Source organism: Leiobunum rupestre, chromosome 3 (assembly GCF_980474605.1).
Source record: "Leiobunum rupestre chromosome 3, qqLeiRupe1.1.hap1, whole genome shotgun sequence".
Lineage (NCBI taxonomy): Eukaryota > Metazoa > Arthropoda > Arachnida > Opiliones > Sclerosomatidae > Leiobunum > Leiobunum rupestre.
In genome coordinates, this window is record NC_143386.1 from 27577187 (window position 1) to 27604177 (window position 26991).

Genomic DNA, 26991 nt, shown 5'->3' on the forward strand with positions numbered 1-26991 from the left:
TAGGGCTCCGATTTCAAAAATTTATGAAAGGCTATGTATGTACATTCGAACGAGATATCATTGACTTTTCTAGACCTAACTGTTGAAGAGATACGCGCGACATGGCGGCATCGGCATCGGCATCGGCTACACTATACGTGAAACTAATACACACAAATCCCGAGGATTGTGTAAAAAGGTGGTTCAATTCTATTGCGCATGTGCCACGAATATGATCTTTGGCTATTAAGTGATCAAAAACGCAACTATTTTCTAAGACGTATAAGTATTAGTTTAGTATCACCAACGCAAAGTTCACCGTTTGTTTTACGCGTTTTGACGGCCGCGTATTCCGATGAGTGACATCACGGTAATAGTGAGTGTGGGGAGCTGTTGGCTCGCGTTGCATGAAGGGCTGACCACCATCCTCCTACGAATTTAACCCGGCCACCTGTTTAAGGCATTATAAGTCGCTAGAGGACTTGGGCCTAAAGTGGTGCCTTGGGTATTAGCCTACCTGATTATTATTATTATTATTAATCCGAGGTCTAAACCTAGGTCTCAAAATGAGCTTGAAATCCGTAAAATGCCCGCTTCTGTCGATACTTGCCAGTGATTCTATATTAAATCTTCATTGACTAAATTCAGCAAACCGCTCAAGCCCAGCTTTTTTGAGTGTTCAAGTACCTTTGGAAATCTAGCTTTACGACCGAGGCATTCCGTTAATTATATTTCGTAAATAATCACGGTGAAAACTCGGAACAGCTCCTTTTGCGCTGTGTTTGTATGTTCTTACTTCATGGCTTAAAAGGGTTTTCCTATGTGATCTTTGGCTATCCCTCCCCATAAACACTTGTTGAGGCTAACAGTGATAGTACATGTAGGGAGCTGTTAGTATTATTATTAAATTATAAAAACCTATTTTCGATTAAACAAAAATACAATCAAATAGTGACGAGTAATTTTCTTTGACATGTCAAAAATGTTGTTTATTGACTTATGATCAAAAAGAATTAATAATTTCAACTTGAAATAGGTTGTGACGTAAAAGAGGTCTTCAATTGGTTAAATGTTTTTGTCACAGCTGATTCTGTCTATTGGAACTGAGTTTTAGGTTTCAAAAACCCGTAAAGCGACATGGCCATACTAGCAAAGTTCTTAAAAATCTTCTGTAGTAAAAAAGGCGAGCCCTAACAGTGATTGGACTTAAGTCGCTGAGCGTCATACTGAACATTCAACGACTTTCTGCTTATTCCTCCTATTACGTTTTATTTGCGAACCAGACTCTACGTGAAGAAGATATTTATCACCACTCCTCTTGACAGAAGTTACATTTGAAGGGATTCACTTTAATTGCAATGTATCGAAAACAGACAAAACCCCTTTCAAGCCTATCCGTGAAAGTTGTCCGAATAAAATAAACTTCCCAATGAAGTCCCCGCCAGAACACAGTCCGTGAATCTTTGAAATGCTCTCGATGCGTTTATCAACTCCAAAGTCTTTGCTGTCTTTTAAATCCGGTTTTCATCCTTCCTTCGGGATAAAAAAATGCCAGTAGCCAGAGGCCAAATCAAGAGCTGAAAATGTTTTTTCTCCGAATTAACAAACAAGGCATCGTTTGTCCACTGCAGAGGAGACGGGTCCTTCTTCGTCACGCGATTCAGTGCTCAATAATCGACGAAAAATATCCAGGTGTTATCCTACTTCTCCACAATTGCTATCGGATGAGCCCATGGACTAGCACTTGAAGAAACGACTTTTATTTTGTAGCATTTGTTTTATTTATTGGCGTTTATGGGATAGGGTATTCAGTCGTTTTATAATTGAAGGAGCATCGACATTCTTTATACGATGTTGTACGCCGATTGCTAATCTTAAACCATATGGATCTTTGGCGAATAAACCTTCATTAATCAACATAAATGCTCATCATTGATATTAGACATAATTGGTCAAGGTAAAATTTATCTAATAACGACTCGATTTCCAATTTTGGCGACTATCCATTTTATCGTGTATCTAAAGCTTTTTTTACTTCATGAAAAGCAATCGTGGTAGAGAGTAGTTGGAGAATTTAGAGCCATCTGACATAAATAGTGTTGATTATAGTCGTCTTCCACGGGACCAAGTTTTTGGGCGTTATTACATCCTGTATTCGTCTACGGTCGATCAATTCGTGCTCAGCTGGTATATCAATACTTTGCCGCGAACGATTTAACGGTGGAGTTTTAAAACCAACCTTTTAATTTAAAAGCTCAAGTTATCCTTTAAGCTTCGACTTCATAGTGTATATTTATCTCAGAGGCTCCAAGGCCATAGTTGTAGCGGCGAGATTCTCCTCTACATAGATCTTTTAGGGCTTCGGACAAAGTATTTGGGGTCCGAGTTGCTGAAATCTTGATTATTCGTAATTCTGTTGTCTTTCTTCTTGACTGAAATAAGATAACGTACATTTACAGCTGGTTAAACGGAAAAATCGGCTGATGAAACTTAAATATTTTGCTCTTTGGCTACAATAGGGGGCGACACTTTACCGGGTCCATTTATTTTTCTTTGGAACTGCCACTTGCTTTAAGGGTTTCTTAGTTTGAAACCGTGTCTTTTTATGGCGATTACTTGAATGAAAATGACTACCATAGTCACTTTCCTAATTATACTTTTATATAAATAAGTTATAATTGGCGAACTGTTTATTTAACTTGTCGGAAATAATCCATTTTGATTTGGATAATAAACGTAACTAATTTCCTTAAAGGATACTCCACAATGTATCCAATTTTTAAGATTGCTACTTTCAAGGTCAAGATGACCAAAATTACGGTGCTTAATTTTTATTACCATGGGTGGTTTTTCTCCTTATTATAATTTTTTAGTATATTTTCGAGGAAATATTTAAAAGTTAAATAAAGATCGACCATTTAAACACCCATAATTATAAGCACTGGTTCCCCAAGAATCAAAGCCATTAGTAGTAGAATGGATGACTAATTTTTTTGTCCTCCATTGATTGCAAATGGTGATCAGTCCCGATAAGAGAAGCTGGTACAAATTTCTGGGACCCTTGCAGCATGAAGGGCCCATTGCCCGTGTTTAAAGGCCGAGACTAGAGCGAAAAATTCTCGTGCGCGAATTGAGTACCCCCTTTTTGAATTTTTAGCTTGATTGACAACTCCTGGAGAGCGAGCACGGTCGCTCTATCGAGATTTACCTCTCTGAGATTTCTTCTCGAAAAAGTATTGCTATCTCCCGTACTAACGGCTCTCTTAGCTTAATAAATCGATTTAAATATTTGGAAAAAGAAAGAAATCTTAATAAATCGATTTAAATATTTGGGCAAAGAAAGAAAGCTTAATAAATCGATTTAAATATTTGGGCAAAGAAAGAAATCTTAATAAATCGATTTAAATATTTGGGCAAAGAAAGAAAGCTTAATAAATCGATTTAAATATTTGGGCAAAGAAAGAAATCTTAATAAATCGATTTAAATATTTGGGCAAAGAAAGAAAGCTTAATAAATCGATGGAAATATTTGGGCCAAGAAAGAAATCTTTATAAATCGATGGAAATCTTTGGAAATCGAAAGAAAGCTTAATAAATCGATGAAAACCTTTGGGAATCGAAAGAAATCTTAATAAATCGATGAAAACCTTTGGGAATCGAAAGAAATCTTAATAAATCGATGGAAATCTTTGGGAATAAAAAAATCTTATTAAATCGATCGAAATAAGTTGAAATTAATTCAGTCATAATTTAAAAAAATAAAATAACTCTAAACAGTTTTCAACGCTAAACGTGCTAGAGGTCTCGATCGGATTCAGAAACATCTTATCGAGAGGAATCCACCATTATGAAGGAAGTAAAACAATGGTAATAGGACCGTTTATTTTAATAAGAAAAAACGCATAACTTTGTCAGAATGAATAAGTATTTTACTATCTTTAATTTGAATGATGAATCATGCATTTTTACATCGTTAAAGAGAACATTGAAGAAATGTTTTCCTCTATTATACTCCCAAGATCATTTCTAGCTAGAAAGTCTAAAAGGGAATACACACTTCCACATTTTTTGTGGATAAACGAAGAAATTTTATATACCGGCCAGTAGGTTTAACAAGAACTCGGGGTTACCTTAAAAACCAGCTTCGTCGCTTTTAGAAGGTAAGACTTAATTTGATATAAATTAATAAGGCGTAATTAATTAATTCACTTTGATAATAGAGAGGTTAAGCAGAGCTCTCATGAAATTTGTTCCATGGTGACACTTACAATTGTTAGTATAATATCTATAAGATTTAAATAAAAATACTGAATATTACAATTTTCCTGCTCAACAAATTGACAGATAATTATGGTAGCTAGGAGCAACAAACACAAGGAGAACGCGGCTAGCCTTTAAACACGCTAACGCCGTGTTGTGTACAAATTTCATTAGACGAGCCTTTATGCTGAACGTTTTACGGAAAGGGGGAAGACAATTTCCGAATTTCCCCCTTCCGACGGCCGCAGGCACTAAAGCTTCTAGCCAATAAAAAATGTACACAAGAAAATGCACGACTTTTCACGGGTTGCGTTGTCCTTGTGTGGGGTGCTGTGTTTGTTGCTCCTAGCTGTCGCAAAATTCAACCACTTTGGCTCCGAATCGTATTGACATACTCCTTAATTATAAATGAATACATTATTGATAAATTATAATATAATGTTACAAAATTGATTTTTAAATTTGGACATTTTAACCTTCTACATATTCATCGAGCAAAAATTTACTAGTAATAGGACGAATTTATCTAGAAATGTTCAACTGGAAATTCGAAAGCATTATATTGTGTATTGCAATATGACCTTGGTAATTTATTAACGTAGTTACACTGTCGATTTTTTTTAGATTTATTTTACCTTAAATAATAAAAATATTAAAGATAATCAATATAACTAACTGCACATTTAAACAATATACGTTGTAGGAAAATGATAATAATGGTGATAGATAAAAGTCATTTTATTCGCTTGAAAAAAATAAGCCGCGAAATCGTAGATAATATTTGAGACTGACTAACATCCATAATCTCGGAGCGAATAACTTCCTCAAAAGATAATCGAGTCAGTGACTCTGCTTTCATTTCGAAATCCTTTTCCCATGTTCAATTGCGCTTCGAGCAATACTTAACCTTAATGAAGTATTTTTCTCCAATGATGATCTGTGACCCATCTAACCTTCAAGGCGTAAATGAGGTACAACCAATTTAAAATTCCAATTATATAACCACGCGTAACGTTTAATCTTCAGGTTTTCTCTCTATTAGCATAAATAATTATATGTAATAATCATAAGTATATGTCATCAAACAATTTATATTATTGTTAGTCTGTCGCCTACCTGGCTTGAACCTTATTATGGTCCTGCCGTGACCTTGAACGAACACCTCTACTCATTGGAAAGTTTCAGATCCCTATAGTTTTAAAAGGTGGCTTAAGCCAACAAAGCCTATTTGTTAATCAACCATTGTCTGTAGCGGAGTGTTAGCGTAATTGGAGGTTTCGGAAGTGGAAATTAGTCACACAATTATCTCTAATTTCGGACTATTACTGCCATGTTAGTGTGAAGGGTATAAACACGCGTTCAGATCCCAAATTCAAAAATAATTACCTGCAGGAACGAAGCTAGTAGTTATAATAGTCAAATTTATGTTCCTTATCAACAATTTATCATTATTTTGCGAAACTAATTGTTATTTTAACTGTTGAAGACGTCTCAATTTTCCATAGGCCTTGGCTGATGCTACTTGATACATTTATATGATCATTGGCGAAACAGACTATCATTAAAAATAGCTTCAAAGAATAGGAGTGGGGTGGCGGAGTGGTTAGCACTTTAGCCTCGCAGCAAGAGGAGCCGGGTTCGATCCCAGCTTGTGGCACTGGGTGAAAACTCGGAACAACTCCTTCCGCGTTGAGTTTGCAAGTTCTCTCCCCACTGGTTTAAGGGGTTTTCCCCCGAGTTCTTCGGTTTCCCCTTCCATAAAAACTTGTCTAGGTTAACGGTAATAGTTAGTGTAGGGAGCTGTTGGCTCGATCTCGTGGCATGCAGGGCTTGCCACCACCCTCCTACGCATTGTAACCCGGCCACCTGATTTAAGGGCTTTAAAAGTCGCATGATGACTTAGGCCTAAGGTGGTGCCTTGGGTATTAGCCTAGCTGATTATTATTATTATTATACTTATACGCATTCTATTACTTTTGCCATTAGAGTCATCGATTAAATTGGTAATTGGTTTTCGCCGAAGACCTTTAACTGTCAAAAACTAAGTTTTATTTAATTTTGCCATACGAGTGGATCCGCCGCTCCGAAATTAATTACGTTTAACTGGTTTCTCTTTGATCCAACTCTTGTTAAAACTTGAATTCTCATAAAAAAATCGCGGAAAAAAACCCAACCTTGTACGTTTTTTATTAGCTATTGGCCTTGACAGTAAAAGCAAGACAGATTTTAAGAAAAATGAAATCAAAAAATGGAATACCTCAGGCATTGGCGTTTTTTGTAGGCCTAATGCGACATTCTTTTATAAATACAATGACAGAAAACCCAGTGGCGGCGCTAGGGGGTAGGCCAGGTAGGCCACTGCCTACCTTAACATTTTGAGGGGCCCCAAAATCGCCCTATAAGGGGCCTCAAATTGATCTAGAAAGGGTCTCAAAATTGTTCCAAGAGATAAAATTATTTATAAATAACACTGAAACAATTGTCGATAATGTATTTATAAATTTTTGAGGTATCTCCTAGTAAATAAAGCCAGTTCTGTTATATATGGACTCGTTTTACTGTTGTTAGAACTTTTTTGTTCGTCATGTACATCACTTCTTTATTTCATTGAAGCATTGCTTTGAGAAAAGGGGGGTTCCGGGTCGGGCGCCCATTTATTTGGTTTGCCTACCCTCGGAAAACCTCGTGATTTACCGCCCCTTTTACCACGCCTCCCTCGTTTAGCTTGTTGCCATACAATAAAATTCCGTCTAAGTCAAACTTAGTGGAAATAATTGTACCATTACATTGTAAGTAAAAAAAAAACTCATATTCTGACAAGAGAGAAAACGGCGTAATAATGAAGAGAAGCTGAAACGCTCGGCGCGCCTAGTGGCAGAACGGTACTCGGAAATTCGACGCGAAAACACGCGGGCTGATAGTGTAGTAGGCGAGTTCATTGACTTAATACGAGGGAGAGTTAAGGTTTTTTGCGAAATCAAAGGAACACGTTCTCCTAACCGGAAAGATGTTCGTTTGTGTCTTTCGCGCCAGCAACCCCATCGATCGTGAAAGAGATGGTAAAAATATGAACGCCAAAGAAGCGGATCGTCCTGACGTTTGAAGGTTAGTTAGGCCTTTGTTGTGTTTTTCGTAACGGCGTTGCTACCAAACCGTAGAAGGGTGTAAAGTGTGTCAATGTTTTAGGATTATTTTACGCATCTAATCTCGTCCCTGGAGTGATAATACGAGATATGGTTTAGCATAATTTATAAATTGGAATATACAAATAATAATTGAGGCGGATTGTAAATAGGGGCGTCTCCGCTTTCGAAAATCTAATATTCCGACGTGTATACACCAGCCTACGCCGGCTGACTGCGTTAATGCATTGAGTAAAATACCGCCGTTTTTCGAAAATTGTTCGGAGAATGTGATAAAGTGTTTCGTTGTTTCCATTACGTCCTTATACAGGGTTACCACGATCAGGGAAAATTCATGGAATTAAAAAGTAAGGGAATTATAAGGAAATTTTAAGAATTGGAAAAAAAGGGGAATTTCAATTAATTTTGAAACATTCTTAGAATATCGATTCGATGAATTAGTTAATAGCGTATTTTATCGTGCTCAAAAAAAAATTTCAAGCTAAAATAAATTTTTATTTTCGTTAAATAAGTATGTTGAAATAATTACTGATATATATCTTGCGACATAAGTAGTAATCTCCTATCCCGCAAATGTTATTAGCTTGAAACCTGTACCCGAGCAGACTCACGCTGATTTATCAAAGTGCTTTTTGCAAGAAATTAATTATACATAGTTTCTAAAACTATTACATCGGGTAAATTGATTTATTAAATAGTACCATATGTAACATAATTACTCATAAGTGTGCCTCTGTTCAACATCTCTGTATTAAAAATTTAAATGAGACCTTGTTTCACAGCCACAAAAAAAAATACGGACTAACGTCACGTAAAACTGGTTTTAACTTCCTTCCCTCCCCGCCAGAACTAGTTTTGATGACAATTAAACCGTCATCGACTGGGAAGTGACGTCAATTACGTCATATCCTTGCAACCAGGTCTCATTGGCACACTTATGAGTAATTATGTTACATATGATAGTACATATTCCTATGCAGTGAAATTTTAATAATTAACATGGTTTGAAAAATCGTATAATTTCGGTAAAAGTTGTTGTAAAAAAAATAGTTGGGATTTTTTAATTATAGGTCCCTGAGCCCAATTTTAATTTTTTTGTCGGAAACAATTATTCGTGCAGTTATAGAAATTCAGAGTTAAGCCTTTGTTCCCTATGTTTTTGAGCATTGCACCGAGAATTCAAGCGTTCCCTTGCAAGATTCCTTGCGAAAAATACAATATTATAGCACAATCAAAACAAATATATAGGAGAGGGACCTATTCTTCAAAATAGCCAAATAGGGGAAACCGATAAAATATTAAAACTATTTAAATACCTTGAAACTGATAAATACTTAACTATAAGCATTGTATTTCCTAAGCCTAACTAGATTAGCTCAAAAGTAAAAACTGTCAGCTGGTACCGGCGATAAAGAGTTCATAGTATTAATTTTTTTTTAAACAGTTAAATATCCTTACCTTTTAATTAGTATTACTTCTATTTCATGGCATCTCAGAAATTGTCATTAATTTTTATTGCCAGAACTTGAAGAGGAAATATTTCGTTTCAAATTCCAAATGACTAGCAAAGGCTTAGTAATAGAAATTACATTGCGTTGATTCTGATTTAGTAGCATTGGGCTGTAAAACTTTCTTAGTATTTTTTTATTTAAAAAATGAAATATTAAAATGTAAGAAAATTAATGTTGCACTACAAAGGATAATATAATTTGTAATTGTAATTTTGTAAAAATCAAGAAGACCTAAAAAATATCTACCAGAACTCTCCAAACGTACTATCAAGGAGGATAGGTACTATTATGGAAAAACAATTACGGTGGATAAAACGATTTTCTATTGGATAACTATGTCATGTGATCGCGAGGGAGTTAAATACTTACTAGTTTACTGGTTAAAATTGATTAAATCTTATATTCCGCCGCGCAGTAAAAAGTTTTCTTTTAATCCTTCATAAGACAAACAAAAATTGTAAATATTAACAAAATTGCATTCTATGTTTTTACGTTGTTATATAATTGAATTTCTAAATGTAAATAATCAAAGTACAATCAAGAATTTTATTTTAATACCTCCTTAATTACTTATACCACAAGTAACATAATAACAATAAGTATGACACTTCCTATTGCTTTAATGCTAATTTTCTAACCGAACCATTTTTCGGCACTGATACCCTCTTCAAGCTGTGACTTACCGTTTTGGATGACTACTTTTTGATAAAAATATAAGCCCAATATCGGAGAGCACGTTCTGGAGTCGCGAGGGGCTTTGGCTTTGTTTTGAAGCCCGCGTGCGAATCACGCGTGATAAAAAAACACGAGCTCGTGGCGTCGAGAAAAACTTTTTTCAGTTTTATCATTTTAGCCTTATATTCCGTCTATCTATCGGAAACCAGATATTTCGGCTTAGCGGAATTTAAGACACTATAGGGCTCTATGCCGAGAAAATATCTTGATTACGCAATAACTATGAAAATCAGTTCACTTGTAAATCTCGTTAATTGTCATACTTATTGTTATTTTGTTACTTATGCTTATACACAGCTCTTTTACGAAGAATTTATTTGGGATAATTATCGGTGTTTTTATAAACTAACGTGACATTCTTGGTTGAATGTAGCTACTACGTCACAACTTTAACCCTGGTAATATTACATGCGCGCGCTAAGGGCGCGAGAAACCTCTGATTTTCGCGTGCGCGTGTCAAAACTATTCTAATAAAGCTACGACATCGTGACGTAAGAACAACATTAAACAAGTTCGGTAAGCGTAGCTGAATTTATAAAAATAACTACTTACGAAAACGCGTTAAATTGTAGGTAGCTCTTTTTTGCCTTAAGCCCGCGTTATGTACTTGTAAGACCAAACAGATGTTCGACGTAACATAGACGTGTCTATAGCGCTGCGGTTGCTATAGCAACTGAGAGGAGTACGCGCGCGCAACAGTTCCCTCTTCAGCGACGTAATAGAGAGCGAGAGGCAGAAAATGTTATCTCGAACTTTAACTCTTCGTTAGTTTGCCTACGCCGATGTCTTGTTTTCTTCCCAAGAATATTTATTTTTAAAAAGGACTGCTTTACACCGACAGAATGTATAACTGTCATTTTGAATGCCGGAGTAGTATGACGCTTTTTTAGCTACTCCTATTTTACGCAAATTAAGACTTCAATTGAGCTGGATTTAAATGGATATGGGCTAATTTTCTCAACCTTAAAGAATTATAATTGAAGGTGTTCGGGAAACATTTAAAAAAAAAGGTAAATGTCTTTTTTTTATTAGTGCTCATAAGTTACTGATTTTACCGTGAAGTGTGGCTTTAGGACTAACGTCGATGAATATTTTAGTATTCATCCACGTAAAACAATTATGACTTTGTATTCGTAGCTTGCACGTGGCTGTGGCCTATTTTCGTTGCCATGGTAACGAGTTTTGGTTGGCCATGACATTAGAACGACTATGGTGGTCACGTGATTATTTTCACACAGTTAATATGGTCACGTGGTGTTTGCCTCGTAATTTGTGACGTACAAAAATGTCATGGTGGCCGTTTTAAGGCGGAGCTTAGCTATGACGTATGCAAATAGTGTGTATTCTTGTGACGTATTAGTCTAAGCCACGCCTTATACGAATGACGTTTGATGACGATGAACGAGCGAATTTTTTTATCGCGAGTTGTACGGTGGCCATTTTGTCTAACACAATTTTGGAAGTTTAGCTGTGTTTCTAAGCCTTGGCAGATAACTGGTGAAAATGTCTAAATGCGCAATACAAGGTTGTGGTAATAGAAATATTTTTCGCATATTTACCTCATTTTATTACTCCCAGAAATGCCTTCGGCATATCCAGCACAAAATTTATCCTTCTCGTTATTTAAATTCATTTTAACATTAATAGCACCACGATTAGCGACTAGGAGATATCACAGACAATATGGCCACCAGACGTTTTTTTAAACCGTTCCGATCCGAGATGGTGGTTTGGTCTTTACGCGGGAAATTCGAATTTGGGACTAAGCCCCGCCTCGTGAATACACACTATGACGCAACGAGCAAGGAGATACATTTTTTGATGGAAAGGTGACAAAAGGACTAATATTAAAATAAAGATGGAGTTGGAAATTTGGCCGGGCGTCGGAATAATTAACTACAGCCAAAGATTCTCATTTATTTTAGGATGAATTTAAATTTAGGTTTACATTATTAATTACAAAATTAAACGCTAGAATTAAAGACTCGAAATTACTTCGTAAGTAAAAGATTTTAATTTACCCTTTACACCACGAGCGTGACGCGTTTCAACCTTCTTAATTAATTGCATTATATTTTAATTAAATTTAATTAAAATATAGGTTTACAGGGTGTCTTCATTTGATCGGCCCAGGCATTTTTCTCAAAAACTATACTTTCTAGAAATGTGAAATTTTCAGTATGTACTCTCTCGGGGGAGATCGTTGTTATTTGTAAATTTCTGAAACATCGTGAAATTTTTCACGGTTTTAGAAGTGTTAGTTTTTGACCGCTACGTGGTAGACGAAGAACCAGCCAGAACTGTTTTAACCCCCTGATTTAAAAGGTTCTAACCATTAAGAAAAATCCATGTTTAAAACCGATTTTGGTTTTAATCTGTGAAAACAAGTTAAAATCTCTTTAATTTCGAATTAAAAGCGAATAACATCACCAGTTAAATGATTACCAGTCACCTTCTGGTTTAAATACCGCAGGTTAATTTGAACTAGCTGTTTTGCCTTTTTATACCATAGACTATTATTTACCTCGGTCTAAATAAGCCATTATTAGGACCTAATAAAATATAATAATATTCTAGATTTGTGTTGTCTGCTAAATACATCTACTTTGAATATAGGTTTTAAATGTAAAAAACAATTCTGGCTTTTTCATTTGAAAAAAAAAGCCGTTGTATTGCCAACCCTGGTACTAATTGCAATGTATTACCTCAGAAATTAAATTAAGCTTAAATAAAATTTGGGGTTTACATTACTTTTAAAAATCATTTACAATAATATTAAACTGTTTTTACTAAGAAACTGAACAATACGCAGTATAACTATCGACTTAAATGAATCATTGATCGAATAATGATTTAAATTTATATACAAATAAGATGAATGTTTACTGTGTGACAGTTTTACGTTTTACATTGTCAGTCGTAGTCAGGCGTAGTCATAGAGACGTGAAATTTTTATGGCAACTAGCAAGAACGAATACAAGTAACTAAGCACTATATACGATAGAATTGTCCCCTGCTGCCATGATGTAATACGTCGCAGAATGGAAACGCCCTTAAGTTTTAAAATGTATAATTATAAATATAATGATAATAAAAATAATAATTTATAGACTCCATTTTCCATGGTGCCAGCATTCAATATATTTAAAGTTACTTCTATCTAGGGGTAACAAACACAGCACCCCACACAAGGAGAACGTAACCCGTCAAACGTCGTGCATTTTCTTGCGTACATTTTCATTGGTTAGACGCTTTAGCGCCTGCTGCTGTCAGAGGGGAAAATTCGGAAATTGTCTTCCCCCTTTCCGTAAAACGTGCAGCGTAAAGGCTCGTCCAATGAAATTTGTACACAACACTGCGTTCACGTGTTTAAAGGCTAGCTGCGTTCTCCTTGTGTTTGTTGCTCCTTCTATATAATGAAAACCTAGCCCCTGTATCTCAGTTTCCCTGAGACAAATTTACTTGAAATTCAGAGGTTCCAAAATGGGCGATCTTTAAGTAACTGGTGATCTCGACCTTCAAAATATTTATCTCGAAATTATTGTAAATTCTTACGCAAAAATTGTTGTCAAAAACAGGGTGATTCGACCTTCAGATTTGAATATTTTTTATTTTAGCAAATATTGATAATGGATACTTTTTCCCGTTTGTCGGTTATATAAGATAAAATTTAATACTTGATTATATATAATTGTTGTGGATCAGATTTTTTAGCGACTGAACTTTTCACAACACAGTGAGATTTACATCAATATTTTTTAAATAATCCTGTAATTCAGGGTAAGAGTTATATCCCTATTGCTTATAGTAATAGCGAGTTTACATGCAATACTACAATAGTTTATCAACCCTATTATCTTCAGCATAATTTTGGGATTTAAAAAAAATCATTTCAATCCTTATGGAGAAAACTAATACCCAATCGGAATCAAAATTCTACCTTTAATAAAATTGTAGAATTATTAAGTGTATAAGGAATTAAATTATCAATTAACAGAAATCAATACTTAATTTCCAAAAAGAACGATAATGTAGTGGGAGCGTATGCTAATAAATTAATCGGAATCGTCAGATAGCTTTGAAAATTGATACACACGTACTTTGAACTAGTCTATTAGATACTGCATACATATCGTTCTAAAAATATTTATGTTAATGCAGATTTTTATTTGCAATTTAACCACTTTTTATTTGATTTTTCAGTCGTTTTAAATTACTTTCACCAAGGAGCAACAAATACAGCACCCCACACAAGGAGAACGCAACCCGTCAAAAGTCGTGCATTTTCTTGCGTACAATTTTCATTGGTTAGACGCTTCAGCGCCTGCTGCCGTCGGAAGGGGAAAATTCGGAAATTGTCTTCCCCTTTCCGTAAAACTTTCAGCGTAAAGGCCCGTCCAATGAAATTTGTACACCACACGGCCTTAGCGTGTTTTAAGGCTAGCTGCGTTCTCCTTGTATTTGTTGCTCCTAGCTTTCACCAATGTACATCGTATCTCAAGCAACACTTGCTTAAAAATATATTTATAACTCGGGTGGTAAGGTAGTTAAGTGATGATTTTTTGAGGATTCTACTTACGTCGTTAGTATAATAATATTTAAAATTTGTTATCGGGCCACTTCCATTATTCTGTCAATTTTATATTTCGTGCCATGTTAGTTATTTAATTTGAACGAATACTTGAAATTTTTATATTGGTCAAGGCTTATCTGTAATATTTTTATCTTTAATTTGGCAGAGTAAGCGGAATATATACTTAGGTTCGTATTACGAGGCCAAAAAAGGGGTTAATTTCCCAGCCAGCGAAATAGGGGCACTAACTAAAATATGTATCTTGAGTTTGCAGGGGCGCACACTTTGGACCGCCACCATCAGGGTTAGCTGATTTAAATAATAATTTTTATCAATTTTTTACAAAAAATCTTGATTTAAATCACACAATTGAGGAATAAAAATGGCAAGAAATACTTTATTAAAAAAAGCAAAATTAGGTTATTAAAAAATAGCAAAATTGCAAAAAATAGCAAAAATTAGGTTATTTAAAAAATAGCAAAGAATTGCAAAAATTAGGTTATTTAAAAAATAGCAAAGAATTGCAAAAATTAGGTTATTTAATAAATTGGGAAACATTTATAGGTTATTAAAAAATTGCAAAATATAGCAAAAAGTTGCAAAAAATAGGTTATTAAAAAATTGCGAAAACAGCAAAAAATAGGTTATAAAAAATAGCAAAAAATAGGTTATAAAAAATAAAATGGGTTATTAAAAAATAGCAAAAAATAGGTTATAAAAAATAAAATAGGTTATTAAAAAATAGCAAAAAATAGGTTATTAAAAAATAGCAAAAAATAGGTTATTAAAAAATAGCAAAAATAGCAAAAAATAGGTTATAAAAAAATAAAATAGGTTATTAAAGAACTGAAATACATAGAAAATCTGAGCAAACTAAAATATTAAATAATAATCAAATTTAATTAAGATTTCATTTAATTCAAGATTAGCTAACTGATAAAAGTAAAATAACCGTTAATTAATTGTATGAAAATCAATAAAATAAAAAAATCTTATTTAAATAAAAAAAATGGATTGATTTGATTGTTATTAAAAAAAATCAAAAACCTTCAACCTTGGACACCATTGCGAGTATACCCAAAAATCCTAATTGCCCACGACGAAACCCCTAATTACGTTTTTGTTTATACTATTAGAGTACTAACATTGTAAGTCTATATCTTCTATAAAGTGTTATGATTTTTCAAGCGGAAATATGAAGGTTAGAATGAATTTGTCTTGTTTGTGAACAATAATTTAATATTCTTACAGATAATAATCTAAGAGCTAAAATTTAATGAAAATGCATTGCATACTATAAAAATAACAATATAAAGAAATAAATTAATTTAAACTTTTAATTTTAATAATTTGAAAACATTTAGCATTTGCACTTTGCTTCACACGCACACATAACCGTGCATTTAAGGTTGGTCTTTGCACATTTACAGACTGTGCAATTATACGTTTCACAACCACACTTCACTAAATATGACATAGTTGAAACTACTGGTAAAGTTGAATAAAAATAATTTTAAGTATAATCCAAAACATAAACATTACATTACTACCTTACCACCCGAGTTAAGACCATTTATCCATATTTTTAAGCGAGTGTTGCTGAAGTTCTGTTTATATGAGATAGTCTATTTAAAATGGCATTAAATCAAATATTTACGCCATCTCAATACCAAATAGTTACTGAATAACTGTATGATTTTTAGATAGATCATGGACCAAGAATCTAAGGGGGCTCCCTGTTTAGGATTTAAAAAGCACGCGGGAATACTGGGAATAGGAAAATCACGGATAATTTTAATTCAATGTGGACAAACTTGGCGACGCTGAAGTCGATTTCCGACGTAGTTTCATGGAGAAGCTGGAGCGTTCACGTGCAATTTTGACCAAATGGTGCCGTTGTTGTCGATTAAATGATAAGGCTTAGTACGTTTTTGACCTTTAACTTTGGAAATTGGGCCATTAAAAGTTTAAGTAATGGTAATTAACCATTATGTGAAGTAAAAATAACCATTAAGCCGCGTATGGCTGAGGTTTTTTAATCAAAGGGCATCGCGCTTCTTCTATGGGATTGGCTTTCGACAGATGTTTTTCAAATTGAAACAAGTTGTTGGGCTTGATCAAAGGAGCGAAATTGTCCATGGCCATTTTTCTCTAGCCCCTACAGTTTGTCCAGTATCACTGGTCAAAAGTGAACAAAACTTAGTATGGTTAAAAGGATTCACGGCCCATTGGTTAGCGTTCTACGGTTCGCGCGTCGCTAGTCCGGGCTCACTATCAAAAGAGTTTTCTTGCCAAGATTTTTACACCTCTACTTCATTATTTCTTTTCTCGCAACTTATTATTCGATGAATTTTCGTACGTGGAATTATTTCTTATTCAATATTTTATGATAAATAATAAAATAAAATATATCATAAAAGATATACTTAAGAAATCAGAATATATGAATAACCGTTTCGTTGAATCCCACATTCAACACTCGCTGATAGGAAAGAAACAGTCACACCATAACCAATCAAACACTTTTTTATCGATTATAGTCACACAGTCGGTTAAAGTCACGGTCACAAGACAGTTAAAACTCAATATTTAACTATTTATTTACTTTGTTCATTCATCGTGCGATCAGAACGAAACCAAATCCGACGCTCGGTCTGTTTTGGGAAGCATCCCGAATCTTGGCAAGAAAACTCTATTGATAGTGAGCCCGGGCTAGCGACGCGCGAACGTAGAACGCTAACCGATGGGCCGTGAATTCTTTTAACAAATAGACAATTCTAAGTTTTGTCCACTTTCGATCGCTGATACTAGACTAACTGTAGGAGCTAGGGAAAAATGGCAATGGACAATTTTGCTCCTTTGATCAAGCTTAACAACATGTTTAAATTTGAAAAAATTCGGTTGAAAGCCAAATCCCATAGAAGAAGTGCGATGTCCTTTATTGGAATCCATTTCATTTCTTAACTGAAAAAATTTAATGAACTAAGCCTAACCTAACTTTCTCGAACGTACTGTCTCTTAAGCCCCAACTCGCAGTGATAGTGAAACATAATTTATGAGGCGCTTCAAAGCGGCTGATGTACCTCAGTAAGCCTTCTGATTTAGGCCGCGCCTACTGTGTCAAAATATCGGGAAAAGTGAGTCTCCTTAAATTCTTGGTCCATGGATAGATATGTATCCATTATCAAAAAGTATAGTTCAATGTTCGTGTGTATCAATTTGCAAAGTGGTCTAACAATAGTTAATTTTATAAAATAAAAAGTGATCTTGTCAAAATGTTGCTCATTACGTCACAAGACCCAGCTTTATCGGTGTATTCTGTGCACGAGCGACTTGCACGTGCGCTAGAAAAACCTCTGGCGACTGTAGCGCGCGCTCGTAGACTTGTAAAAGTAAGAGACTGTAACGTAAGAATCACGGTAAAACAATAAGACCACGTTACTTAATAAAAATAACTATTCCGAACAACGCAGATGTTTTTATTATCATGCGCTCTCACTAATGCACTGTTAAAGTGTTTGTAAGGCGCGCGCAAAATTACTTGAGCCACACTCTCAGATATTAGTAATCGCTGACATCGGTTTCCTACTGTAGGGGGGGGGGGGGGGATATATAGGAAATCGCTCACTTTTAAAAAGGTCGAGCTTTTTCCATATGAAAATAGCGAGAAGAGACGCAGCAAAATTATCGTATTCCAAATAACGCAACCTTCATACTCAAAGGAATTAGGAAGCAGATTTTTACTTTAATAACCTTATATCTGGCCCTTTGTTTTAAAACAGTCGTCTGCTACGGTGTCGTCACTAGTTTGAATAAATAAATTAGTACATAGTTATTGTAAAGTAATAATCATGCTTTTTTATTTGTATTTAATTAATATGTAAGCGAGTTTTACTTTCATTTAATTTATAAATTCTGTCTGTTAGTTTGCATTTTATAATATTTTATAATGAAGTGGCACTTGGTTTTTATTGTTATTTTTAGGGCTTGATATTGCTTAAAACTTGTACTATGCTACCCAATAATTTAACTCCAGTTTACTATTATACTGAAAACTATATACAGGGTCTTTTTTTTTGCTCGGAAAAGTGTTTTTTTTTTCAAAAACTATTTATAGTACCGATTTCAAATTTGGAAGGTCAATTCTCTATACCGGGGGACATCAGTTTGAGAAATTTGAGCGTTTTCGGTAATGTTTTTCACCAATTTTGAAAAATTATTTTTCGACCACTAGGTGCGAGATAAAAAATTTCTATTATAAAGTTGTAGGCCGTCATCGAAAACCCTTAAAAATTGTTCACTCGACGAAAAACAACTTATTTATCAGTGAAAATTCGAGCTTGAAAATTTACAAGTTGGTGAAGCCAAATTACGATTGTTTGAAACGATAATTGAAAAGGGAACAAGTCTAATACAAACGTAGTAGAGTTTTCACACTTGAAAAAATGTACACGTTTGGTTTTTAAATGCAGATATTTTATTCACATAAATTTTTACAAAACATTTTCAATAATATCACCATTGGCTGCAACACAGGTTTGTGCGCGGACAATTAAGTTCTCAAACGCTTTCTCTACCATTTCTGGTGTGACGTCTCGGCAAGCACTGATTATTCGTCTAATGAGTTCCTCCCTAGTTTCAATGGGCGTGGCGTATACCTTTGCTTTAACGAATCCCCAGAGAAAATAATCCAGCGGTGTTAGGTCAGGTGACCTTGCTGGCCAATGCACTGGACCATTTCTCCCTATCCACCTTTCAGGAAACTCGTTGTTGAGGTGCTCAGTTACTTGCCGGGAAAAATGCGGAGGGGCGCCATCTTGCTGAAACCACAACTGACGTCTTTCAGCCAATGGAAGGTCGTCGATTGCGTCACTCAGTTCGTTCTGTAGAAAATGTAAATACCTTTGGCCGTTGAGGTTCGTCGGCAGGAAAAAGGGACCAATCAAACGGTTTCCAACAAGTCCAACCCAAACATTGACCCGTTCAAATTGAACCTGGTGATGATATTCAAAACCCCAATGTGGGTTGATGTCAGACCAAAGATGGCTGTTTTGATGATTAAAGGGCCCATCTCTAGAAAATGACGCTTCGTCGGAGAACAAAACATGGCGCAAAAATTGTCTATCTTCTTGGACAGCATTTAGTAACCAGTTGCTAAATTCATAACGTCTTTGATGGTCTCCGTCAATTAGTCCTTGGTGGAGCGTAGCTCTGTATGGGTGATAGCGATTCTTACGAAGAATTTTCCACACACGATTTGCAGAACAACCCAAATCAGCAGCGGCGTTAGCGCAACTGTGACGAGGATATGCCACAAAGTACGCGAGTACATTGTTCTCGAAGTCTAAATCCGGTTGACCCAATCCGCGAAACCTAGGTTGCAAGTTACCAAATTGATTGAAATCGTGAATTGCTCGTCTTACTGTATTTACAGATGGTGCTCCATTTGGATGTCTTTCTGCGAAGATTTCAGTCACTCTTCTAAGGTTTTGCGCTGCTTCTCCATAGTAAATGGCAACTATCTCGGTACGCTCAGCTACTGAATAACGAGGCATTGTTCGAAATATTATCAAACACTGATAATAATCTCCCAAAGTTTTCCTTTAAATACCCAATGCATGTTTAGGATTGACCTATAGCCTCGTGTTTTTTAAATCCGGTCGTTTTTTTAACCAAAGTTTCAACTGGATTAGGTAATTCGGTTTCAATTATCGTTTCAAACAATCGTAATTTGGCTTCACCAACTTGTAAATTTTTCAAGCTCGAATTTTCACTGATAAATAAATTGTTTTTCGTCGAGTGAACAATTTTTAAGGGTTTTCGATGACGGCCTACAACTTTATAATAGAAATTTTTTATCTCGCACCTAGTGGTCGAAAAATAATTTTTCAAAATTGGTGAAAAACATTACCGAAAACGCTCAAATTTCTCAAACTGATGTCCCCCGGTATAGAGAATTGACCTTCCAAATTTGAAATCGGTACTATAAATAGTTTTTGAAAAAAAAACACTTTTCCGAGCAAAAAAAAAAGACCCTGTATATTAAATTTATAATATTTTCACATAAAATTTGAGTTTGAATCATGACTAACAAGATGCTAGCCTGTGGTTTGTGACTTGGGTATTAGCTTAGCTAATTATTATTTTTATTATTAGAATAAAAATCCTGATCAGTTCTTATCGTTTTCTGGATATTACTGGAAAACATAACACTCCCCTTATAAAGTTACAGTCTCTCTCACATCTATCGGCCAGAGTTAATTTTAGAATTCTGAAAGTAAAAATCTAATAATGCCATCATAGGGTTTCTCTTCTTACTCTACTTCAAAATCCCAGAACAAAAGAACAGTTTCCACATAATACAATAGACTAGTTGGATTGGTGGATTTAGTTTTTCAAGGCCAGATAATGTTGGGTTTTTCTCTTCTATAAACTTCTAGATATCCTTATTCAACTTAGATGAATTAAAGTTTTGTCATGAATTATAATAATTTAATATCCAAATTTTAAACTTTTCCTGTTAACTTACAAATCTTAGAGACCAAATAGCTAAAATATATTTATAAAATGATAGGTCCTGAAACGATTGTTTATAGATTGAAGGATTCACTGTTTACTTGACCGTCTTTGGAAAAAAGACAATGCAATAGACGGCAGAAACTAAAAAGGAACGTCTAATAATTGTGTTTGATAAAATTTCTTTATCTAAGCTAGTTTTGTCTCTTAAAAGTTTATCTTATACAGGGTGTTTCAAACTGTTATGCAAATATTTTTGAGGAGTTGTAAGAGGTGAATTGAGAAATATGCCTGTTTTTTCCCCATTTTCCTACGATGAGTTAAAAGTGCGCCAGAGAGCTCCAAAGTGGGGCCTAGCCCCGGGAAGTAGGCTGCAACAAGCGCCAAACCAAACAGTAGGGACTTTAAATACTGTTTAAGTTTACTTTTTTACGCGGGCTAGCTCGATGTGTTTACAAAGTCCTTTTTTACCTTTCACACGAACCCAAACCTTAATGTTCGCATTTCCCTGCTGCTTGGTTTTTCGCTTGTTGCAGCCTACTAACAGGGGCTAGTAGGCCACATTTTGAAGCTCTCTTTTATCTTATCGTAGGAAAATTGGAAAAGAAAACCCGGCATACTTCAACTCACCCCCTTCAACTCCTTAAAATTTTTTCATAACCGTTTGAAACACCCTGTATATTGTTTAAGAAATATTAAAAATAATTTAAGACATTTTTAAATAATTCTCGGTTTTCTTGAGCTTTGTTTAAAAACAGTTAGGAATATTGAATTATGTTTTAAAGAATAAAAATAACGTTATTTTCGTTGAAGAAACACAGAATTTGCCAAACCTGGTTTCATTTATGGATGTTATGAGCTGTTAGCTTTAAAACCTTTTCACTATAGTTTTGGAAAATTTCGTTTTACTGCACCAAAAGGTGAAATAATGAATACAAATTATGAAATTACATGCTTTATATAATAATAATTTATTAAAGTAAAGGGAAATATATCATAATATAGTTAAAATATCATTAACTAATGTTAATTAAAGGGAAAAGAAAAATGTAACGAACCGTTTCTATATAGTCGTTCTTCCTAAATATAACTTGTATAAAATTTTATTCAAATAAAAAATTATTAAATAATTTTTTATTTTAATGGGTAATTTATCAAATAATTTTTTATTTTAATGAGTAATTTATCAAATAATTTTTATTTTAATGAGTAATTTATCAAATAATTTTTTATTTTAATGAGTAATTTATCAAATAATTTTTATTTTAATGAGTAATTTATCAAATAATTTTTTATTTTAATGAGTAATTTATCAAATAATTTTTATTTTTTATTTTAATGAATAATTAATTAAATAATTTTTGCTTTGAATAAGTAATTAATTAATTAAATAATTTTTGAATAAAATGATTCATTAATTAAATAATTTTTGAATAAAATGATTAATTAATTAAATAATTTTTGAATAAAATGATTAATTAATTAAATAATTTTTGAATAAAATGATTCATTAATTAAATAATTTTTGAAAAAATGATTCATTAATTAAATAATTTTTGAAAAAATGATTCATTAATTAAATAATTTTTGGTTAAACAATGATTTAAATCAAATTGATTTAAATAAGGGAACGTTGTCTAATGAATTTCAGGTGCCTCTCTAAAAGTAATGTTATAATATAACGTGTATGATAGCTTGGTTTTTGTATTTCAGTGTGGCTATCTTGTTGAACGTTTCCGGCTCAGGATGGATAACGGAGGGAAATCCGATTGCGGATTTCTGGCGGTTAAAAGCGACCGAGCGACTCCTCGCATCGTCTCGATGACCAACAATGGTCCTTCACAGGTTAGCTCCGTTTATTTTTTACTGACCGTAAGACCCCCTTTGCTTAATATACCCAGCTACTCACCTCTACTACTGCCCAGAATATTTCGCCCATTAGAAAACCAGCCCACCTCTACTACTGCCCAGAATATTTCAACCATTAGAAAACTAGCCCACCTCTACTACTGCCCAGAATATTTAGACCATTAGAAAACTAGCCCACCTCTACTACTGCCCAGAATATTTCGCCCATTAGAAAACCAGCCCACCTCTAATACTGCCCAGAATATTTCGCCCATTAGAAAACCAGCCCACCTCTACTACTGCCCAGAATATTTCGCCCATTAGAAAACTAGTCAAACACAATAGGGGCTAGTGGAAACGGGTTTTTACCATTTACCACGGTAACCGCGGAAATGTGGGGTGAATCAGATTGGTATCATACTTTCGGGAATATAAGAAGTTGGACGAAAATCTGCCGCGATAAGAATTCCTGTATAAAACTATGGCAGATTGTTTTGCATTTCACAGCAAATATGGCCATAAACAGGATCACTATTCGGGTTGGATTCAACCTTCGCGACCCCCTTGAGACTTAGAAGAAAGGCGGGTTTCGCACTCCCTCGGTGCTATTGAGCAACGCTACTTTTCCGCCCTTTCCTCTATCCATTAAAGGGGGTAGATTTAACTCATCCAGAAATGTCGTTTCTGATTCCGCAGGTACCATTGAACAGTTCCCCGTACGCGATTCAAGTAGTCGACGTGTCGTACACTTACGGACAGATCTCGAAGGGCGTTCCAGTTCTCAACCATCTGAACGTGAACGTTTTGAAAGGTCAAATGTGAGTACGAGGATAATCATTCTTTTTATGGCGCTCTAAAAACTTGTCTGACATTTGAATAATTTATGATTAACGATTGCCGCAACCTTCAGATATTTCTTCGTTTTCATTTTAGACGATAGTGTTTAAGTTGTCACTCAAAAATGACAGCATCATTTTACGAAAAGTGGGAAAATTTTAATTTTAGAAAGTGACGAAGGTCGGTTGCGTTGTTTACAAAATTTTATAATAATAAAAAAAATATAATAAGCTCTGCTAATACCCAAGGCACCCCCGTAGACCCAAGTCAATTTAATGTTGGCATGGAACCAGCCATACCAGTTTTAACCACCTGGCTAAATCCGCCTATAGCCACTTGAAAAAAATCTAGATTTTTGGCTTTTACAAAAAAATAAAATTTCACAATATTTAAAAAAAAATAGCTTTTATTTATTTTAGCTTTTGTTTCATACTTAAACAAATTGGTGGGAGCTCAAACTCTCCTCTATTTGAGGGGACAGGGGTAGGTGAAATGTGCAAAAACTCGCTTCGGTGACTCGGTAGGCGCGTCATTAACAAAAACTAGGAGGAAATCGAAATAATTTCCTTACTTTGTTTAGTTTCTAAATTACAACAGAAACAGCAGACAATTTCCTACTTAGAAAGTGAGTGACATAAGTAATGGTTTACGCTGTTTATATTTTAGCCGGCTTTAGCCAAAACCGGTTGTAAACGATTAAAACCACTGGTCTGGCTTTTTCAATAAAATCAGTCTTTTTTCCAACCCTACAATTCATCAAGCGACTTCTAGTCCTTCCAATTCCGGTGGTCAGTGATGGGTATCGCTCCTCTCATTGGGAGCGCTTTTGTTATTATGAGCGAAATTGAGCGGCAAAATGTTTTTTTTAAAGAGTGTGAAACGAAAATGAGAATAGCGCCAATTTCAACACTCGAATAAGATCGAAAAGAGAGGAGCGCTTTTTCCCCGCTCAAAAAGATGGAAAAGAGAGCGCTTTTTCCCCCGCTCAAAAAGATGGAAAAGAGAGCGCTTTTTTCCCCCGCTTAAAAACGAGCGAAAAGAAAGGAGAGCTTATTTTCCCGCTCAAAAATGAGCGCTGATAGTGGCTTTAAAATGAGCGGAAATAAAAAAGGGTTAATAAAAATGTTCCTAATGTTTAAGAGGTTGGCCCACTTCATATTCTTCATTAGGGCCCCCAAGGGCCACAGCCTGAGCCTAGAGCCTACTTGCTATCAGGTTTAGCTCAGTGGCGTAACCAGTATTCTCAGAAATCCCGGATATTGGTCAGAAGTGGGAACACAATTGTATAAAAAATAAGTTGTTGGGCAAGCCGAGGGGCAGCTCACTCCAATGATTATTAGGACACCCCTCGTATGATTAAATCATGATTAGATTAGATTAAAATTAAATCTGTAGCTTTGGCTGTACAAAGATTGGCCTGAGGTGGTACCTGGCTATTAGCCTAGCTTATTATTATAAACGCCTTTAAATTCTGAATTCTAAATTTTTTATCTTATACCTAATTACAGCATATTCGGTTAAAACCCAACTGATAAAAGATTGGGGAAAATATTTACATACTAAGAAGAATTAATTATATTTAATTACTCCTTTTTCTCAAAATTAAAATTAAATTACATTAATTTATAAATTTATCGGTCGAATTTTTGGTTTAAATTAAAAAAAACCCTTGAACGTTAATGCTACATGTTTCTCGAAAAGTCACATACCTACAATATATTATTTAATTGTCTAAATTGCAGTAGTAATTTGAAAAAATAAAAAAATGTTTTTATCAACCCGAGGGAAAAATGCTTGAACTTAGTTACTATCAGTTTTTTTTTAATCTTTGAAAAATGATATTGCTGTATTTTAGAAGCAATTTGTTTTTATGATGTTATTGAGGAAGATTCCAAGAATGATCTTTTTACCCAAGCGAGTCTGTAAACATAATTTCAGTGACTTATCATTAAGAGGAGACTAGTGATATGGTCTAATTTAAAGGAAACCTTTATAAAATAAACATTCCACATTTACCTACCTCATTACTAGTCAGAAGCTCATAAAGTACTGGATTTTGATCTTCTATTACGAAACACAGCCTCCAGTTTATGTAATCAGGGAAGGCTAACTGCTGGTCCGTTGATAATATTGTGACAATCTTTCAGTTATTAATTTTGGGTGTTGTGTCACTTTGTGACAAAGGTACCATAAGTCATTCGAAATCCCCTTTTCAAGCGCGAACGTATCTGGTCCATATCTGAATTTCATTCGCATATTCGCTATGTTTATGAGTTAACATTGTACTATCAAACGTTAATTAGGTAGCCAAGTCGAAACTACGTATTAGGTCAAATAGTGAATATTATAATATATGCGTGGCTTTAAATATGTCTACATTGACAAGAGTCATGATGTCAGGGTTGACTAGATTTGGAACTCTAGGACTGGACGGATTAGAAGGGTCACTCGCTGTGAGGGAATAAACGTCAAGCTTCTTCGGAAAAAACTCTCCCACCTTGAGTTACAAACTGGATTTATGCGATGGCACTTACTTCTCCCGTCGTTAGTACCAGCTTCTTATTAAGCTTTCAGAAGTTTTGAAGTGAAATTTTTAAAAGCAAAACGTTAAAGGATGTTGGAAGAGAAATATTGAATACGAATTTACGCTGCCCGACATACATCCTAAAATTTGTTATTGGGTACCAAATAAATATGCGGTTGGCCTTGAGATTAAAACCTCTAGCTTCAATTATCTCGTAGTAAACGTGTAAGGATAGCGAAATTGGCGAACCTAGGGGTGCTACCCTATTGACCTATTCCCGTTTATTTCCATGGCAAAGACATCTATAAGCGGACTTTTTCGTTGTTCCATTCCAACAATCTACTTTCTTGTTACTCGATCTCGTGACCATGTTTGGCTGATTTAAATAAAGTGATTTAAAAATAAAATCATGGATTTAAATCACACAATGTATTTCAATAAATAAATAAAAATGAAATGGGAAAAACTGAGCAAACTAAAATATTAAATTGTAAATAAACTTAATTAAGATTTCATTTATTGCAAGATTAGCTAGCTGATAAAAGTAAAATATTCTTTAATTATACAGAAAAAGAGCCATTAATTGTATAAAAATCAATTAATTCATAAATATCAATATTCCGAGAAAACTAAAATAATAATTAAGATTTCATTTAATTAAAGATTAGATTTCATTTAATTAAAGATTAGATTTCATTTAATTAAAGATAATATTTCATTTAATTAAAGATTAGATTTCGTTTAATTCAAGATAATATTTCGTTTAATTCCAGATAAGCTTTCGTTTAATTCCAGATAAGATTTCGTTTAATTCCAGATAAGATTTCGTTTAATTCAAGATTAGATTTCGTTTAATTCAAGATTAGATTTCGTTTAATTCAAGATAAGATTTCGTTTAATTCAAGATTAGATTTCGTTTAATTCAAGATTAGATTTCGTTTAATTCAAGATAAGATTTCGTTTAATTCAAGATAAGATTTCGTTTAATTCAAGATAAGATTTCGTTTAATTCAAGATAAGATTTCGTTTAATTCAAGATAAGATTTCGTTTAATTCAAGATAAGA

At 34.4% G+C, this 26991-nt stretch overlaps 1 protein-coding gene across 1 annotated transcript in view; it reads left to right on the forward strand.

Annotated features, from left to right (window-relative positions):
- The first annotated feature begins 7055 nt into the window (after window positions 1-7055).
- LOC149951341 (ABC transporter G family member 20-like) overlaps window positions 7056-26991 on the forward strand; it is a 31619-nt gene continuing 11683 nt past the window's right edge. Inside the window, exons 1-3 of the mRNA XM_090167961.1 lie at window positions 7056-7344; window positions 22431-22562; window positions 23262-23383. Of these exons, the coding sequence (XP_090024087.1) occupies window positions 22464-22562; window positions 23262-23383 (221 nt within the window). The 5' untranslated portion in view covers window positions 7056-7344; window positions 22431-22463. The remainder of the gene's footprint in view (window positions 7345-22430; window positions 22563-23261; window positions 23384-26991) is intronic.